General features: G+C 36.8%; 1 protein-coding gene across 7 annotated transcripts in view; it reads right to left on the minus strand.

Moving 5' to 3' along the window:
* The window catches only part of LOC125390276 (NEDD4-binding protein 2-like 2), a 91,683-nt gene that overhangs the window by 57,599 nt on the left and 13,985 nt on the right, over positions 1-20,099 (minus strand). For 5 of the 7 annotated variants that reach the window (XM_085685237.2, XM_048419213.3, XM_085685238.2 and 2 more), the window contains 3 exons: positions 18,866-18,954; positions 18,384-18,460; positions 15,213-15,359 (listed from right to left, as the gene is read on the minus strand). In XM_085685237.2, coding sequence (XP_085541363.2) covers positions 15,213-15,359; positions 18,384-18,460; positions 18,866-18,954 — 313 coding nt within the window. Of the gene's footprint in view, positions 1-14,989; positions 15,360-18,383; positions 18,461-18,865; positions 18,955-20,099 lie in introns of those variants that run through there. The other 2 variants (XM_085685241.1, XR_015000513.1) reach the window with 2 other exon arrangements.

Genomic DNA, 20,099 nt, shown 5'->3' on the forward strand with positions numbered 1-20,099 from the left:
TCTCTCATTTTAAAAAAAGAAATTTAACAATTATTTGTGTAATCTTGTGCACATGTGCATGCATGTGTGTGGGGGATCATGCCAATGGGCAAGTATAGTGGTTTCTAGGGGCTCAAACTCAGGTCTTCAGACTTAGCACCAAGTGCCTTCACCCAGTCTGCCATCTTGCTGGCCATTAGTTTTAATATTTAGTAGAAAGTGACCGACTTACCTTTCACTAGAATACCTAAGAAGAACTAGTTTCAAGGATGGAAGGAAGATGAAGTAAAAGATGACAAAAGGAATAGACATTCAGTGGGCTCAGAATGTACACTTACATCAGTGTGCTCAGCATCTTTTCTGGGCATAGGTCAAAGCACAACAAACCAATGGTGGTAGCATCAACAAAGATCATGGTTTATCTATCACCTTAACAAAGGGGCTGATGATCAGGTTTAAAATACTGTAAGAAAACCAAATTTTTAGCCAGGCGGTGGTGGTGCATACTTTACTCCTAGCACTTGGGAGGTAGAGGCAGGTGGCTCTCTAAGTTCAAGGCCAGCCTGGTCTACAGAGCAGGTTCCAGAACTGCTAGGGCATCTACACACAGAGAAACCCTGTCACAAAACAAACAAACAAACAAACAAACGAACAAACAAGTGTCAGGTGGTAGTGGCGCTCACCTTTAATTTCAGCACTTGGGAGGCAGAAGCAGAGGTAGGTGGATCTCTGAGTCTGAGGCCAGTCTGGTCTACAGAAAGAGTTCCAAAGCTATACACACCCTGTCTTAAAAGACCAAAACCAAATAAAACACCCTGTCCCAAATAGAAGTGAGCACATACAGTTGGGGAAAAAAAAAAGACAAATAAGCCTTGCTTAATTCATACAAAAAGCGGAATCTGTGAAAGGCAATGAAGTGTTGCACAGTAGAATATGGGACACCTGTGTATTAGTTACTTGTCCATGTCGGCCTGAGAAATGACTGCGGGTAGAAAATCATTCACTCCTGCATCAAACTATCAAGGCCTAGAGATGGACCTCTGCAGTAGTGTTTGCCTGACATGCATGAGGCTCTGGGTTTGAGCTCCAACATAAAACAAACTAAAGCAAAGCACATTGTTTATTACATGTGTAGCTATGCGCTATTATGACACTCTCACTTAAGGCTGTTAACCTACTGTGTACCCAGTCTGTTTTTAACAAGCCTTTAAGAGAACAAGGTGCTAACCAACCTTGCCTTGGATTTCCCATGTAGTCAACTTTTACAATCTAAGATAAAAAAAAAAATTAGCTGTAATTTTAAATTGTGTCCATGCCCCTGACCAGAACAAGGCATGTGTATCATTTGCTTGAAAAGTAACTTCCTAAAATCTACCTATAAAGTTGAAATTTATAGATAATGGTTCATAAACAATGATGTTTGTCATCTGGGGCAAGTACTCTGAGGAAGTACTTTTATTTCTTCCCTTAATTCAACACCTATGTGTTATTGGTGTCAGCTATCCACTAATGTGTTTGATCCATGGAATGCATGTTAGCACTGAGTCAGACCTAAAGGATACAAAGACAAGAATGAAACAGTTGCTAGACTAAAAAACCTTTATCCTGTAAAGCAGGACTACTCCATGTCTGAGAGCCATCAGGTTCCCACCACATTCACATGTAAGAACCTAACCTTTTTTCTATTCTCACCACTCACATGTATAATGTGTTCAACAGTTCATGCAAGTCTAGAAACACTGCAGGTAACATTTTAGAACTTAAGTTAGGGCTGGAAAGATGATTCAGATGCTTCACGAACACGAAGACACAACATCCAGAACTCAGTGTTGAAAACAAAATGAAAAAACAAAACACAAACCTAAAGGGAGACAGTTCCTAGGGCTCACTGGTCAGCCAGCCTCGCCTGGGTGCTGCGATCCAGGCCGGCGAGACCCTGCCTATGGTTTATTACCGCTTCACAGGCCTTCTACATGCAGTCATGTCCTAAGTGAGGTTGAGGTTGGCCACCATCTAGAGTACAACACTCTGCCCTCTGCCCTACCAAGATTTGTTTTCCTCCCATGCAAAATGCATAGGATTCTATCCCAAACAGCCCCCAAATTTTGACCCATTTTATCAACTGTTACACCCAAAATCTTATCTAAATGGCATTAAAATCGGGTATGGCTGGACTCATGATTTATCTCAAGGCAGAATTCTCCTGCTACAAGTCTGTGAAGCCAGAAAAGTTATCTCCTTCCAAAATTCACATGGTAAGATATACATGGGAGAGACATTCCCATTCCAAAAGCAAGAATCAGAAGATGATGGCAAGCCACAATAAGTCCTGCAATCTGGCAAGGCAAATGCCGTTAGATGGTTTATTGGTGATGATGGTTCTGAGACAGGGCCAATGTAGCCAAGATTGGCCCCCAGCTTCTGTTCCTCCTACTCCCACCTCTTGAGTGCTATGATTTAACCCACTACCATAGCCATTATGTGTAAAACTGGGGCTGGAACCCAGGGCCTTGGTCACGCTAGGCAAGCACTTTTATCAACTGAGTTTCACCCCCAGCCCTTAGATTCCTAAGTCTCAGGAACAACCCTCTTTGAGTAAGGCATAATCGATAACACCAATAATCCTAATATTAGGGAGACTGACGCTGGGTAAGTTTGAGGCTACCCTAGGCTACTTAGCAAGTCTGTTTAAAAGGAAGAAAGGAAAATCTTTCTTGGTTCCACACAATATTGTTTGGCCTAATGAGTGGAGTGGTAACTGTGCCTTTTATGCCCAGGGCAGAAAAAAAAAAAACCTCTTTCACACTAGGAAATAGCCTAACTTATACAAAGACCTGACCCCTTTGATTCTGTGGTAATTATGGTGGCCCTGACAATACGCTCTTAATCCTTCTTTCCCTTTTGTTGAAGAATAACAACACAGTTAGCTTTCTAAATCCATCTGTTAGAATCCCCAAACTCTCAGAGATATCCTTTATTTTGTCTTAGTATTGATCCTTAAGCTTCAACTGGCAGCAACTCTACTAATCTAAGTCCTTCTCTATTCTGGCTTTCACTAGTTTTAACATGGCTGTCTAAATCCACAAACCATATATCAGCTAATCTCCTTAGTGAACAAGCATCTAGCCATAAACCGACTGTTGTTTCCAGACTATTCTTTGTAATTTTTCAAATATGGTTAGAGTATTTTTCTAAATTTTCAAGTTTTGGTTCTTTTGAGCTTAACAGGTCCTTCCTCAGCTTACCTCTATCATATTTTATCCTAAGCAACTAAAAGACACAAGACCATACCATATTTTTTTTTTTTTTTTAGAATTTTCAGCTAAAAAGCTGGCAAAATGATTCAGGAAATAAAGGTGCCTGCCACCAACCTGACAATCTGAATTTGATCCCCTGACCTCACATGGTCAGTGTTAGGTCCAAAGGAAACTTCAATTCCTCAAACTCCAAAAAGCGACCCAAATATCCAGAAATAGGCTCAACCCAAACTACAGGATTTCTGTAGATTAAAGCCAGCATTCCCCAGGAATTTGTGAAGCTTGTTCCTGTCTACCTAAAGGAGTCATTTCCCTTACCTATGGCAAAAAGGACATATGGCTACTAGCTTATCAAAGTGCACGGAGACCTCCAGCTCCCTTAGTTTCACAAATGCCTGTTACACATTTTAAAGTCCATGCTAGTAGGGTCCTAGTGCTCCTCACCTCCTCCCCTACCCTCAGGTCTCTCCAGGTCACAGGCTTCCCTCCCCTCAGTTACTCACTCTTCCTATAACCCTGCTATTCTGTTTCCTCCCTGCTCTGCTTCTCACACTATATTCTCTCTATTCCCCACCATTCTCCCCTCTCTGCAGATAGCCCTGGCTCAAAAGTACAGTTACATATTCGAATTTTTCACTTAGGAGTCATTTTTTGTTGCTGTTTTTTGGTTTTTCAAAACAGGATTTTTCTGTGTAGCCTTGGTTATCCTAGAATTCTCTCTGTAGACCAGGCTGGCCTCTGCTTCCCATGCACCAAGATTAAAGGCATATGCCACTACTGCCCAGCAAGTATACTATTTTCTATAAAAACCTAAGAATATAATTTGGGGACTGAAGAGATGGCTCAGTGATTAAGAGCATATACTGTTCTTGCTTGCAATGATCTGACTACCATCCCCTGTGTCTTCATATACTCAACCTTTGAGTAAGTCTTTGAATCAATTGCCTCTTTAAGGACATAGTCTTACTTACTTATGATACTATGATACTATTTACAAATGCAGGCACATTCAGAGCACCAGAGACTAGAATTTCAATGTATGCACTTAAGAAATCACAGTTCAACCCAAAACAAGTTGGAATAAGTCAGAATAACTTACTTTCAGTTATTATCTGGATACTGAATAACACTTTCTCCAGTCAACATACTAAATGATCATGCAATGGGAGGGCTGGACAAATACAATCCTTGACTCACAGAATTAAAAATAACTGGCAGTTTGGTGGTGTTGCTCACAGGCAGGTGAAGAAGGAAGTGTGTATGAGAATATACAGTAGATGTACTTTGGCACTCATCAACCCTGGACACGAGTATGAAAGGGGATATGTATACAGAAACTTTGAGAAAAAGGAGACAGGCTGTGTATTCAACCGATAGTAAAGAAAAAGAGAAGACATAAGGTCCGCCATGGATGAGAAAGCAGGATGACATGATCCAGCATCTTAATTACCACATTGTGGTTATCAGACTGTCCTAAGAACAATGGGGCAAACTGGAGTTTTTATTATATTATGAAAAGACTCCTGGCAGGGAAGAGACACAGACAACATGGGTATTCTTTTATAAAAACTTGCGGAATGTTGGCTGTTTAAGAACAGAGTCAGGAGATAGTTTAGGTGGCAAAACTCACAAATCCCTTTTGATGGACTGAAAGTATCAACAGAGACTTTGAGTTTTGTGTTTGCAAAAACCATTTGAAAGGTAAATTTACACATTCTTCCGGGAAATCCTGGAGACCCAGATTTATTATAGAGACCTCAGGTTTACAGGAGCCTTTCAGGATTTAATAAGGAAAAGCTGGATAATTCAGTACAGATTAGAGGTCAAAAGACAGGTATAAAAAATATATTTGGAGCAGCTTGAGCCGTGGTTCAGCGGCTAGGAGCGCCTAATGCTCTGCTCTAGTGCCAGAGGATCCAGGTTCGAGTCCCTTTGGCGCTGCTAGTGATCAATTGATCAGTGATCAATACGCTATCAATCGATCAATCGGAAAAAAATATATTTGGGGCCAATACTGTTCATTCCCACAATATAAGCAGCACTGGTTTTGATTTTTGTGGATACAGCTATGAACCAAACAAGTTCTTGCAGGCATGGTGGACATGTCTTGAACTCCAGCATTTTAGAGGCAGATCTCTGTTAGTTACAGGACAACCTGTTCTATAAAAGTTCTAGGCCAGCCAGGGCTACATAGTGAAAAACTATTTCAAAACTAAATAATACTTAACAGCATTATGACAAGAAAGTGTAAAGAGGAAGGGGGTGGATCGTTTTATTCTGAAAGTGGGTCAGGGACTGTCTCTCCTGTAGATGACATTTCATTTGATACCTGAATGTTGAGAAAACTGTAGCCATAGAAAGAACAGTCATTAGCATTCCCAACAGATAAAATAGCTAGTGCTTAAAGCATAGACAAGCTGAACATGTCTGAAAAGAACAGTACAGACAGTAATATTGTAAATGAAGACTGGTATAAAACAAGGTTAATAAAATGCCAAGAGCCGAGTGGTGGTGGCACACGCCTTTAATCCCAGCACTCGGGAGGCAGAGGCAGTCGGATCTTTTTGAATTCGAGGCCAGCCTGGTCTACAAGAGCTAGTTCCAGGACAGGCTCTAAAGCTACAGAGAAATCCTGTCTTGAAAAACAAAGCAAAACAAACAAACAAAAAAGCCAAGAACCAGATTATGTAGAGTTTTAACTAATGTGTGTGGAGATACATATTCATCACTTACTTCTAAGTCAAGCTCCAAGGCACCCCACCCTTAGACTAACCTAGTTGCTGTATAGATAAAAATTATAGGGTGGCAAAGCAAAAGGTGGGGAGTGCTACATTCAAATGAGAAATAATGATATTACTGGAGAGGTTAAGAGAAAGAATACTTTCTAGAACTGAAATGCAAGGAATTTGAAAACCAAAGAGTCAGGGCAATAAAAGGCAGCAAAGGAAAATAAGAAACACAACCAAGGACACGAACAGAAACCACAATGTCAAAAGCAGCATGTAATATATGAAAACATATTGTCTAGCTTTTATTTATATGTGTGACTGTATGTGTACTTGTGAAGGTCAGAAGTCGTTGCCCAGTCCCCTAGAGCTGGAGTAAGAGGTGGTTGTGAGGCACCTGATGTGGTGCTGGGAACTATATTCTCATCTTCTGGATAAGGACCAAGCACTTCTAAGCACTAAGTCACCTCTCAAGCTCTAACTGTTTTCATTATAACGGAGCAGGTTTTCTTTCTGCTCTTATAAACTGAGTCCCCAGGCTGGGGCAGAAAGTACTTTCTTTTCCTGTTGAGCCTGTCCTGCTAAGTTAAAGATATTAATAAAAAGATTCAAACTCAAATGCTATAAAATAGCCAAACAAGAATAATGCTTATCAATACAAATGAACACACTGGAGACTTCGAAGTCAATTAAAAGTATGAATGGCTTGAATCAGTGACAAATGAAGAAGTAAGACACGAAGTACAGATTGTTTATAAGGTTTTCTTGGTTTATAGCAACAAAAAAAAAAAAAAAAAGATTGACCAGAGACCTGATTGTCTTTAAATGCTGAAGGGAAAATCTCAGACAAGTGTGGTTGAAGCTATAGAGTGGAGTAAGATCTGGGAATAACTGTGATTCATGACAAAGCAGGGGTAGAACCCACAGTAACGAAAGAGCTACCCTCTACCGAAAAGGAGTGCAGACAGGATAAATGCAAACTCAGACCAATGACTCAGTAATAAATTACTATTTGCTATTAAAATCACATCCTGTGGACATTTTAAAGAATGTCCTAAAACAAAGCAAACAAATAAAAAACAAAAACAAAAGAAAGTTAGAGTGGAATTTACCAGCTTGAATCAGTTAAATAATAAACTAATTATATGCATTTTAAAGATAATTATGTAGACATAAGCATTAGAAACATTCACTCTTCACTGTCACACAAGTTTATGTTCAAACTTCATGCTCTGGGATTCTGGGGGAGGTAGGAGTAGAGGAATTTTTTGAAATTTATACTGAGGATCACAATCCAGAGTCCTCTGGAGAACTTCTGAAAGTACTCATGACCTTTTAGGTGGATCACTTAAGATTAGGATAAGAAGTACCTTTTTTTTTTTTTGATTTGCCTAGGAAGTGCTAAAAATTAGAAATGACTTAAAAGACATAATCAAAAGCAGTACCATTCTCCTCACTGGCATCTGAAGCTTTGATCATAGTTCACGAACACCTCTTGAGACTCCTGGTAACATCAACCAGGAGAACAAGGCTCTGATATGACACCAGGCACACCATGCAGTACCAAATGTGACTGATTATATAACACACTCCTGTAAAGTTGCTCTATTTTGATCAATGTTTCCTCCCTATCTGGTTGTTTCAGGGAAAAGCCTGGGGCCCAGGTCCCATTTATATTTACTGATTTCTGTTAAAGAACACAGCTGTACAGATGCCAAAGATACAAAAGAACAAGATCCAAGTGTCTGAGGCACTGAAATTCTTGACAATGTGACAGGCTTCCTTATTTCATTCCAGTCTCTACTGGTTTTTGAACAGCAAATGGAAAGGTGGGGGGGGGAGGGTAAAAGGGGATAATACCATTTTCAACAACTATCCTTAGATATTATTCCTTAGAATTTTAGGATATAATTTTTCACTACTTGTAATTATTCAGAAATGTTATCCCATTTCTATGCTTGTATTTGACTGGAATACAAATACACTACAACTGCACCTGTAGCCCATGTTGTAATTCACTATTTCCCAAGACCACATGTACCTCTTTCCAGTTTCCTGAGTTAAAAGTAACCATGATCCATTCATGAAACCAATGCCATATCTTCTTTCATTTAGTCTTTCCTACACAAAGCAAAATCTAAACTACTGTCAATAAATGATAAAAAGCTAACATACTCTTAAGCAATTAAAAAAGAAATGAGACCCAATTCATTAATTTTTTTAATTAAAACAAAGTTAAATACTCATAGAATTCTTCACTGTACAAACATTTTCCTTATAATTTAATACTATGCAATTTATAAAGTTAACTTAAGAAACTGCCTCCTCTATTCATTAATTTTGGAGATTAAACTTAAAGCATTAAAAAGGAGAATGGATGCAATTTTCAGAACACCCAGAGTTGATTCAGCTAAGACAGTAGGCAGGCATAACAGAAAAATAACAGCATGTATAAGTAATGTTGAACTATTTTAGGAAATGCTGTCTGAAAATTAAGCGCAAATAAAACCCAATTTATGTAATTCAATAATCCGTTTATTGAATACTACAAATTTCAAATGTGAATTAAAATAAGAAATTTTAAAATGTTAAATATTAAAACACAACAGTAAATATGAACATATTTTTAAAACTATGAATATTTTATATTAATATATAATTTGTATAAAACATTTAAACATTAAATGGTATAAATTCTCTATTTTCAATCTTGACTTTTCAAAAACTGAATTCTAAATAACTACTTACAGATCATCATTCAACTTGACTGAAACCTCAACTGTGGAGAGTACTGTAAAAATGCACCAAATTCTTCACCGGAATTTCTGTCTTGAAAAAAAATAGCTAAATTGGAAAGAGGACTGTGTGGTTAAAGATAATATGGGATACAGTCCTCCCTAGATATGAATTTCCCCATCTTTACTAGAGAAATTTATAGAATAAATCATTTAACTTAAGCCCATAGTAGGACTGTGGCTCAATGGTGACAGGCATTGAACTGACATTAGTTATTCACACAAATGTTGGTATGCTGAGGCCTGCAGTTCTGGAGGAAGCTTTAACATTCTGTAATACTGAACTCTGCAACATCAGTCTGTAACTACAACCTATCAACTGCAATCTCCCAGCACTGCAATTTGTTACTGAAAAATTTCCTCTTAAAATCCAAATTATTTTATCAAATTATTATACCATTATCTCAATCAAAGAGTATCACAACAATGGATTTTTTTTAAAAAAAAATAAACCTTTACAATAATCATTTCATATCAAAATTGTACTAACCCACAGGGTCAAAGAGAGTAACTGCTGAGGTGTGGCCAGAGGCGACGTTCATGCAGACACAAGTTCAGTTGCAGGGGAAGGAAAAAGCAATTACACAGTTTTGTCAGGGACTTACCCATCATCCCAAGAATGTCATGCAGTTACAGGAAGACTGCTGAGCAGAAAATAGAAGAAAAGGAAAGCATATACAGAAAGACTATATGAAAAAAAAAGCAACATGACTCCTAAGACCATTAAGAAAAAGGAAAAAGAAACTATAAGCCTTTATGAAACAAATTTTCTTTCATTTTGATAAACAGAAAACCAAACCAACCAAACCAGAGTACTCAATGACAAGTGAGGATGGTATAATTATAATTATTAGCTGTGATAAATTCATTTACCCTAAGAGTAAAACTTTAATTTTAGATTTTTCATATGAAAATACAAGTAAGACTACAATACTGCCCCCCTCCAGGAAAAAACAAAAACCAGACCAGCCTTTTAGCAAACTCTACTAAATGCAAAAACAACTGTAACCACAAATATATTGAGAGAACAACCCAGGAGCTTCTCTAAAGCTTCTCAATCTTCCCCTTCAGTTTACAAAAGGTGCTTTAACTTTAAAACACGCAAGAAAAAGAATTATTAAATGCTAGACCATGCCTCTAATCCTAGCACTCAGGAAGCAGAGGCTGCCAGAGCTCTTGAATTCGAGTCCAGTTTGGTCTACAGAGCAAGTTCCACAACAGCCAGAGCTACACAGAGAAACCCCATGTCTCTAAAAGCCAAAAAACAACAACAAAACCCCAAAACAAACAAACAAACAAACAGAGCAAGAGAGCTAGAACAATACCCTCAACACAAAGTCGTCAGTGACCAACAAACAGGAGTAATGCTGGTTAATGTGATTCTGTCTAGTTCTAAGATTAGGGCCTACACTATCGCTGGGACCAAACTACATAAAATATTTTGTTTTAAGTACAGTTTCCTCAAGTTAACAAACCAAGTGTTCAGAGGTGTATTATGTATATAATTGCTGAAATACTTACTACACCTGAAATGTGGCAGGATTACTAGTACGAGATCTTTGAAGAAAAACAGATTATTCCTAATAAAAATGACTAAAACTTCCAATAATGTCTAAAAAAAACATTTAAAATTAAAAATTTCCAACCCAAGGAAGAATGATGATTGCTTGCCTGTAACCTCAGCACTTGGGAGGCGGCAGCAGGAAGGATCTAAGTTTAAGTTTTAAGGTCATCCTCAGTTATGCAATGAGTTTGAAGCCAGCATAGGCCATAGGCTACAGGAAAGTAGGTTTTTTGTTTTGTTTTTTAAAGAAAGGAGTTTTTTAAAGTAAAGAATCACTCTCTTTACTGCAATGAACTTTTTTAAGAATTATCTCATGGGCTTGCAAGATGGCTGGCTCAGTGGGTAAAAACAGTTGCCAACAAGCCCAGCTACCTGAGTTTGACCCTAGACACTCACATGATGGAAGAGAGAACCTATTCTTCCAAGCAGTCCTCTGACCTCCATGCATGCAATGGCACATGTCACACACATGCTGGCATGATTAAAAATGCAAAAACAAACAAACCACCAAGAGTTATTAGTGACACAATATCCGTTTTCCTCTGCATAACCCGACAGTGACAATGTATCAAGAATTTCCATAAAGAGGCTGTTCTAAATCATCATTTACAGACGTATTCCATTCACTATAATCTGGACACTGTCAGTTACAATCATTCTTCCACAAGTTTATAAAGATTAGAGGCACACAATACTTACATACCTATCAATGCTTACTCTGAAATTTACAAAGCACAAAACAGTGAATTTTTTTTTTTTAAGGTTTAAAATAGTCAACAATTTGGAAATCAGAGAAATGGCTCGGTGGTTTGGCTGCACTCAAAGAGGACCAGGTTCAGTTCCCGGCATTCACATGGCAGCTCACAGGATCTAACACCCTCTTCTGACATCCTTAGGTATTGCATGCATCGTGCACATATATACATGAAGGCAAAACACTCACAAATATGACAATTTGAATCAACTAAACTGAAATCTATCTAACTATTTTTACAAAAATAAGCAAACAACAACAACAACCATAAAACCCAATAGACACAGATGAGCACTAATGGCTCTTCTACAATGTATCTCAACAAATCTCGCTCCTTACCACCCCAAGGACAGTCGAAAGAAAAAAAATCTGGTATGTATACAAAGCTATTGTTTTAATGGTGCCCTAATTAAAAAAAAAATTGTTATGCCAAAAATTTTTTTTTTTTTGAGACATAATCTCACTGGAACTTGCTATGCAGACCAGGTTAGCCTTGAACTCAAAGATATCTGCTGCTGGTGCTGGGGTCAAAGGCGCATATCATCACACCCAGCATGCCAACATTATTCTGTAAAAACAACCATCTCCAGCAGTATATTTGTCAACTGCCTAATTTTAATTTAGTTTCTCTTTCCCAGTGAACAAAAATATAGCTAATAAATTTAATAGAAAAATATCCATAAATTGTGTAACCCATAAAACCTTAAAATTACCAACAATCTATATTTTATACTATCACTGAATTATCTCTTCTGGATGACCATAGTATCAAAATAAAACTAATTCTTTTCCAGAACTCTACTGTAATGCATCACTGTATGTGGAATAAAGATTAACAACAGCTGTAACTTTAGCCCTTCTCAGTTAAAGCATTCATGTCAGCATACATTTATATACCAATGAACTAAGAAGTAAACACAGAGCTCTAGAGACTACTAATGACAGTAACAACTAATGGTATTTCTCCAACAATTCAAATGGGTAACAACACACTATTCATTTATCTTTACTTAGAAAATTAGCTTCTGACAGGTTTGTAATAAAAATCTGAATAAAATATGAACACTTCAAAGAAAAATTAGATGCTATAAATTTCATTTGAAATTATGAATCCTTTAAAAACTTATCAATATGTAAAACTAGAAGAGTTCAATAATCTATATTAGAGATAAACAAACTTCAAGTACCTAAATCAATTGTCAGTTCAACAACAAACCCAATTATTTTATTTTAAATTTTACTTTTAAACAGATAAATGTATGAAACAATCAATGTTTTCTTTAAAGGGGGAATAATGGTAATAAAACTTCCCACTTGAAAAACAGAGCCAAAGTTCAACTTGATGGCTTTACTAACAAGATTATAACGAAGATAATCATAAGTGTGTTTATCAATTAGGTAGTCATTTTTACTCAAAGGCTAAAAACAAAACAAAATCCCAAGAAATTCTTATTTGTTCTTACAGAATCAGAATAGAAGCTGAGTGGCACACCTTAAACACAGCAACTAATGGCTACACATTCTTTGCAATGGAAACCATACTACAGTGACATGTGGCACTAGCGGCATCAAAATTACATCCAAATTAAAAAAAAATGCTAAGATTAACAGGTAAATTTTATACTTTTATTAGCTTTTAGCACCCAATAATTACTTGATGTTAGTATCTTTTATTCCATTATTGTTATTTTTTTTAAATGAGGCACAATGCTTGGAAGAACTATAAAGTAATTTTCTACCTTTAAAAAGTCTTTGAGAACACCCATTTTCCCTGCTTCGAAAAAAATTCACAATTTTAAAAATTACACAGCAATGATTGATGATCTCTAAATGATTATTAATTCCCAAAATACACAAAGCTAAAAATTGAGTCTGTAAAAGAAATCTAGCATTGTACTTATTCAGTTTGTATCTCCTAAAGGCCTGCCTCTCCTTCCCAAGTGCTGGGATCAAAGGCATGCACCACCACCACCACTGGCTAAAATGAAGCTCCTTAAATCCTGTGTGCATTAGGACATCTATGTGTATGAGTACAGGTGCACACAGAGACTAGTCGTGTTGGGGTCCCTGGAACTGGAGTTACAGCTGCTTATTAGCCACTTTTTTATGGGTGCTGGGAATCAAATTGGGTCCTTTGGAAGAGCAACACTCCAATTCTAAATAAAGTTTCTTTCTTTCTTTTGCTTCTTCTTCTTCTTTTTTTTTTTTGAGACAGGGTTTCTTTATACTAGATAAAGTCTCTTAGAGAAATAGCATCCAACAGTTGCTTCACCTATCCCTAAGCTTAACCTTTTAGTGTGGTTTTCAAACTGGGTTATTTTAAATAATATACTGGAAAACAACAAAAACCCAAATTAAAAAGCAATCTTATGTCAAAAAGAGATGTATAATGTGTTTGTGTATACACACATACAGTACATGTGTTAGCATATTCCTACTACATGTTTAGTTAGGATGAACAAATATATACAAACACACATACATGTGCTGAACAGGGTAAGAAGATATATCAGAGCTCCTCAAATATCAACAGCACACAGCAGGCAAGTAAAGAGCAGCAGTCACAATCTTAGTAACAACAACATGATTAAAAGACCTAGCTGACAATACTTTATCTAGTTTTCGGTCTCACAACCTGCAAAAAACAGCAAAAGGTTTCAAAATAACACACAAAGATTACATGACTTAAAATAGGCTATTTAGGAAAAATTTAAGAGTCATGATGCATTACATGCAAAGCATACACAGGATCAAGATAAATTAATTTTTGAAATTACATTGTAATTATCTGGAATTTTTCTTAGAAAAATAAACTAGAGATTAAAGAAACATTTTCTATACAATATTGGGGAAAAAATGTATTCTAGTAAGAAGTGGTAGAGTTACTCGTACTGCTCAATAGGAACAGACTATGCAAAGCTGTGCTTGAAGATGGAAATGACTTACAAGAATCAAAAATGATGTAATGCATCTAAATTTTTAATTTCTAAGAAAAGGAATATAATCTAATAAAGGAAGCTACTCAATAAAGAAACATAGCTGGCACCACAAGAAGAACTGGAACCAGGAGAAATAATACTGCACAGAACAATGACCAGTGCTAAGCAACTACCTCCCATCTTTCCCCCCTCCCCCCCAGGCAGAGTTTCTCTGTCTTAACAGTCATAGCTGTCCTGGAACTCACTCTAGACCAGGTTAGCCTCAAACTCATAGAGATCCACCTGCCTCTGCCTAATGAGTGCTGGGATTAAAGGTGCACCACCACTGCCACCAAAATATTTTTATGTCAGAATTATATTGCATCAAATTTAACAACAGCAAAAAAAAAAAAAAAAACCCAAAAAAACAAAAACCTGAATCATTATCAGAATTGTCTGACAGGCTTTTAAAACTATATGACTTGCCTTGCCTCTAGTCTTCCTAAAACTCCAAGTAGGAATCTAAGCATAAATAACTTGATTATGTGAGCCCAGAGAGCAAAGAGCCTCCCACCGTTGTCCCCTCCCTGGAGAGGAAGGGGGTCTGAATATAAATATACGACCCACAAGATGATTAATATCCCTACTGTCTAACATTTGCTGAGAAATTGAACTATGTGAGATGCTAATTATGGCTTAGAGCTAATGCTGTCACACTTATGAATTAGTTGAAACATAATCCACTAGCATGCCAAATTAAAGGAATCAAGTATAAAATATTGCATAAAAAGCTAGTATTTCTGTATATTTAGGGTAATGATGGGAAAATGTTGGTTTTTATTAAAATTTAAAGTATGAACTATTTAAAAAGCAGTTCAACAATATTTAAAATAGATGATTAAAATTCAGTTTTAGAAAAAATCCCAGTTCCCTTTTCATTGTAGTATTCACAATAACCAAAAGTATTATCACAAAAGATTATAAAAACATTTAAAATACAATTTTACACAATTTTTATTTGTACTTTAGGATCTAAACAACTTAAGGGAATGCCCTTATAGAGCAACATAAGAATAGTTTTCTTTTTATTTGAAGCTATTCAAAATGAAGACAGGCTCACTACTTTGTTCTCAAAGTAATCAGCATGTCAGTTAGTCAGCCAGCTTAAGAGCTATCGGTGACAGGTGCTTGACCCTGTGAGTCTAGAGAGCCTCCCCACCTCGGCTCCTCCGGGAGAGGGAGGGGTCTTTGTATGCTTTTCTGTGATGGCTCCACTGAATTCATCACAATAGAGATGGACATTTGAAATTCATAACGATCCAACATCTGAGCAATCTTCTTCCGAGACACACCATGTTTATTCCTCCTACCAAAAAAAAAAAAAATCTTAAGTCTTTTTTTTTAAAAAAGAAAATAAAGGTTTAGAGAGTCAGCTATTTTACAGTTAATGAATAAAGCCTAAATGGTATTGTATAAACATGAGAAGACATACTTTGTTCGTTCTTGCTTTATACAAGAAGATTTATTATACAAGAAGATTCATACAAAGTGAAGTCATTACAGCTTCTTACAGAAATACTCACTGAAAACATTAGGTATACAGTGAAATAGAAGGTGTTTTCTTTTTTTCTTTATTTTTTTCCCCAGGTTTCTTCATACAGGGTTTCTCTGTGAAGCAGCTCTGGCTGTCCTGGAATTCACTCTTGTAGGTCAGGCTGGCCTTGAACTCACAGAGACCCGCCTGCCTCTGCCTCCTAAATGCTGGGATTAAAGGTGTGCACCACTATGTCCAGCTTCTCCTATGGTATTCTACAATTTATATAACCAGTACCTGATTATCAGAAATATAATAGGATGTTCATTGAAAAATTAGATATAAAGAATAGACAGGGGCTGGAGAGATGGCTCAGAGGTTAAGAGAACTGACTGATGTTCTAGAGGTCCTGAGTTCAATTCCCAGCAACCACACGATGACACACACCCATCTATAATGAGATCTGGTGCCCAGAACACTATATACATAATAAATAAATTTTAAAAAAATAGACATGATTTTATTTTATATGCACATGTAAGTTGAAAAAGGCAGAATTAAACCATGATATTAAAAAAAAAACTACATGGTAAAACTTTCAAAAATAGAAGCAGTAAGAGATTATCAGGTCAAAAACCAACCAAAACCAACCCCCCCTCCAAATTCCCCCAAAAGACTCATAAAACTGTTGCTGAGGGGCCAGTCACATTCTCACTAAGGTGATAGCCAAGTATGTATGTCATGTAAAGACCCTGTTCAGTTTTAGTCTCCCTAGTGCTGGGATTACAGGCATGTGCCACCAAGTACAGCTCTTCCTATACTTTTCTTTATATGAGTTTGGGACAAGGAAAGTGATTTAAAAACTGTTCTTGACACTCAGAACTTTGGACAGTTTATTTATTCTCATTGTTTCCTATAATATGACTCTGACTCTGCCAGACTACAACAACACACAGGAACAGACTTTATATTCGTGGTATTGTTCTTACTTTACTAACTCATTTTTCCTAGAAATAGGTCACAAAAACATCTAATTTTCTAATTTGATATTTTACACTTAAAAGTGTAAAATAGAACAACAACAACAGAGACAGAAGGGAAAAATTGAACAGATTCAAGGTTAAAAAATGGCAGGAAATGGGCTAGGGGAATTTATCAGTGTTAGATCACTATTGTGGCATGCTTGAAACCCTGGGCTCAATATCCAGCGCAAAAAATAAAATATGACTAAATCCACAAGATGCCAACATCAGTGATTTGATTCTACCTAATTTTCCCAAAACTCAAATTATGCTACATACCAGTTAAAATAAAGTGGACTGTTAACTTATATTAAAAAATTACTTCAGTGGCCATAGTGGTGCACATTTAGAAGGCAGGGGTAGGTAGATAATTGTGTTTGAGGCTAGCCTGGTTTACATAGTGAGTTCCAGGACAGCCAAAGCTACACAGTGAGAACCTGTTTCAAACAGAACAAAGCAAGCAAGCAGGCAAGCAAGCAAACAAACAAATTATTAAGTTACAAGTCTCTCAAACATAAATGAAGCCATAACTACAGGACAATTTAATCACTCAGCCATTTATATACCATGATTCAACTATCTTTAGCTTTAAATTTCCAATTAAGGGCCAGGTAGTCACGGCTGTTACACAGAGAAACCCTGTCACATAAAACAAAAAAGTTTCCATTTAAATTTACACTCTTCCATCTTGAGTGTAACATACATGGTTTGGTAGGCAAACAATGCCAATCAGATATTACCATCATATAGCACAAAAATCACAAAGAGTAGTTAAAGAAATGAAAGATGGGGAAATAAGTGACTTGGGCCTCACTGAGGATGTGGGCAAAATGTGATTACAGTGTGCACTCTAGGGCTCTATCAACAGCACCAGAAAAATAAAAACAGTTTAAGCAGGAAGGGACAAATTTTGATGGAAGATAAAAAGTGAAAAAGTCAGTTTAAAAAGGGAGTGGCATTTATATAATTCTATGAGTAAACTAAAATCACTGAATTGTCTATTTCAAATGGATAAGTAGTAAGCTTTATGAATGATACCTCAACAAAATTATTACTGAAAAGGAAGTGAACCAAGATAGGGAAGAAGAGTGACAAGACAAGTAGTGGATGAAGGAAAGAAAGGGCACAGGCAAACACGAAAGAACCAGGCTCCAAGTCCCAACCCAGTCTCTCACAAGGCTCTCATTCTGAAGTCTAGAAAGACACAAAGAGTACTTGCCTAGCATATACCAAATTCTGGACTTATTTTCTCAATATGATGTAAACAAAACAAAACCTCCAAACAACTCAGAAACAAACCCACAAACCCTAAATCTTCCTGGCTGGAAACCATCCATTCACAGAAACCAGTGCAGCAGAAATGTTAAGATGTCCGAAATGACATATTGCCACAAACTCCAATGGGATAATAAAACAAGCTAAATGTATCACATTACCACCCTAGAAAAAGAAGAATAAGGGAATTCCCAAACACTGCAATTCCAAGGCTCTTTTGGGATGGAATTATAGAAAGATGAAAACACAAGACACAAAGCTGGTGATGGGCCCTCCAATAAGGACATGATGTGGGATGAGGGAGAAGCTCTACTGTCACATCATCCTAGTCAACAAACTTAATAAAGGAATTCACATTAAGAAAAAGAACCAAGCACATTTAGTAAAAGATAGTTATGAATTTTGACAAGGCAAAGCTCTTCAAAAACTTGTTCCTCTTAAAAAAACAAACAGCCCCTGCTCAAAACTGACAAGATGACAAGCAAAGCCAGAAAAAAACAAATACACAAAGACAAATTAAAGAAACAAGATAAGGATTCAATAAAAATGAGGCTCTTACTTTTCTAATTCTTCAGGATCAAACTTCCACCAAGTTTCCGGTTCATGAAACTCTACTCTGTATCCTTTTCCTATGGCCTACATCGGGGAGGGAGAAGACAAAACCCGGAGAACATTTTTAAGAAAAAGAAGGCACACAGATATAAGTTTCATTTGACAACAGGAAGAGCACTCAACCAAGAAAAAAGCTTCTCGGTAAAATGTGGCTTAGAAAAATGTTAAGACTATGTAATAGAATGAATTCCAATTATTATCTTCAAGTTCAGGCGTATCTAAGAAGAAGCGCACATTCAACCAATATAAACAACATTCCCAATTTTTAAGCTAAAACAATAACAACAACAACAACAAAAAAAACAACCCAACAAAACTATTTAGAAAACAAGGGGGAAATGTCTAATAATAAAGATTAAATAGACCAAAATTTCAGAATACAAAAGGAAGTTAAGAATAAAAGGACAAAACTTGCATGTCATGATTTACCATTTCCACATACGGTTTCATTTCCCAGGCTTGTGTATTAGTGTTGTCTATTATAACTGGAGATCTCCCCTGATCAATAGCTTGTTTTGCTGTAATAAAAACATAAATAAAATTTAAATATTTGGTATTAAGAAATACATCCTTTCATTTAAAACAAAAATTGTAGTATCTTTTCAGTAAGTGACACGAAATACCAGACATACACCAGACATAAAATACAAGGTATTTCCTGGACTGGAAGCTGGTTTTAACAAAACAAACAAACAATCAAACCCCAATAAATTGCAAAAACACATCTTGAAACTTGTTTGTTCACTTACAGCTAATGAAGCTTTCAGTCTAGACCCAATTTCCATTAATAGGAAATACAGATGATAAATGACATAGTACAAGAAGCAGAGATTTGCTTACACAGAAAGAAATTTTTAAATGAAAAGTGTAACAAAACACTGAGGCAATAAGGTTAATCTTTTATAGGTCAAAACAGTAAGTTTTTCTGTAATATAAAAATTATATGAGAGACATGGCTCAGACAGAAAACTGCTTGCTATGCAAGCCGAAAAACCCAAGCCCATTCCCTAGAACCTACATTAAAAAGCAGGGGCAATGGTACACATTTATAGTTTCAGAACTCTTATAGCAAGATGGAGGCAGATATTTGCCAAGTCTTCAAAAGGGAAGAAGAAGTGAATCTCCTCACAGCTTTCATGTGTTTGACACTTCCTCTGACTTGATGTGGACTGTGGCCAATGTTCCTATTGATACTAAAAGTCATTTTTTTAATAAAAAAAAAAAAAGACGGAGACAGAGTGATGCGGGAGAATTGTCTGTATTCTATCAATCATATTTTAATAAAACGCTGATTGGCCAGGCAGGCAGTATAGGCGGGAAAACCAGACAGGAAGTAGAGGTGATGCAATGAGAACAGGAGAATTCTGGGAAGCAGGGAGTTTCCTCTGCCATTCCTGCGCAGACCACTGAAGAGGCAACATGTAAGCTGACAGCTGAAAAAGGTACCAAGCCATATGGCTAACATAGATCAGAATAAGGGGTTAAGATAAGTCATAAGAACTAATAAGTAGCTTGACCTAATGGGCCAATCAGCTTTATAACTTATAGAGATCTCTGTGTGATTGATTTTCTCTGGGACTTGCCGGCTGTGGGTACCGGGCAGGACAGATACCCCAACAAGCCGGCCCTCATGTTACAGCAGAGATAGGAAAACAAGCCTAAA

This window comes from Myodes glareolus, chromosome 2 (genome assembly GCF_982192425.1).
Source record: "Myodes glareolus chromosome 2, mMyoGla1.1, whole genome shotgun sequence".
NCBI lineage: Eukaryota > Metazoa > Chordata > Mammalia > Rodentia > Cricetidae > Myodes > Myodes glareolus.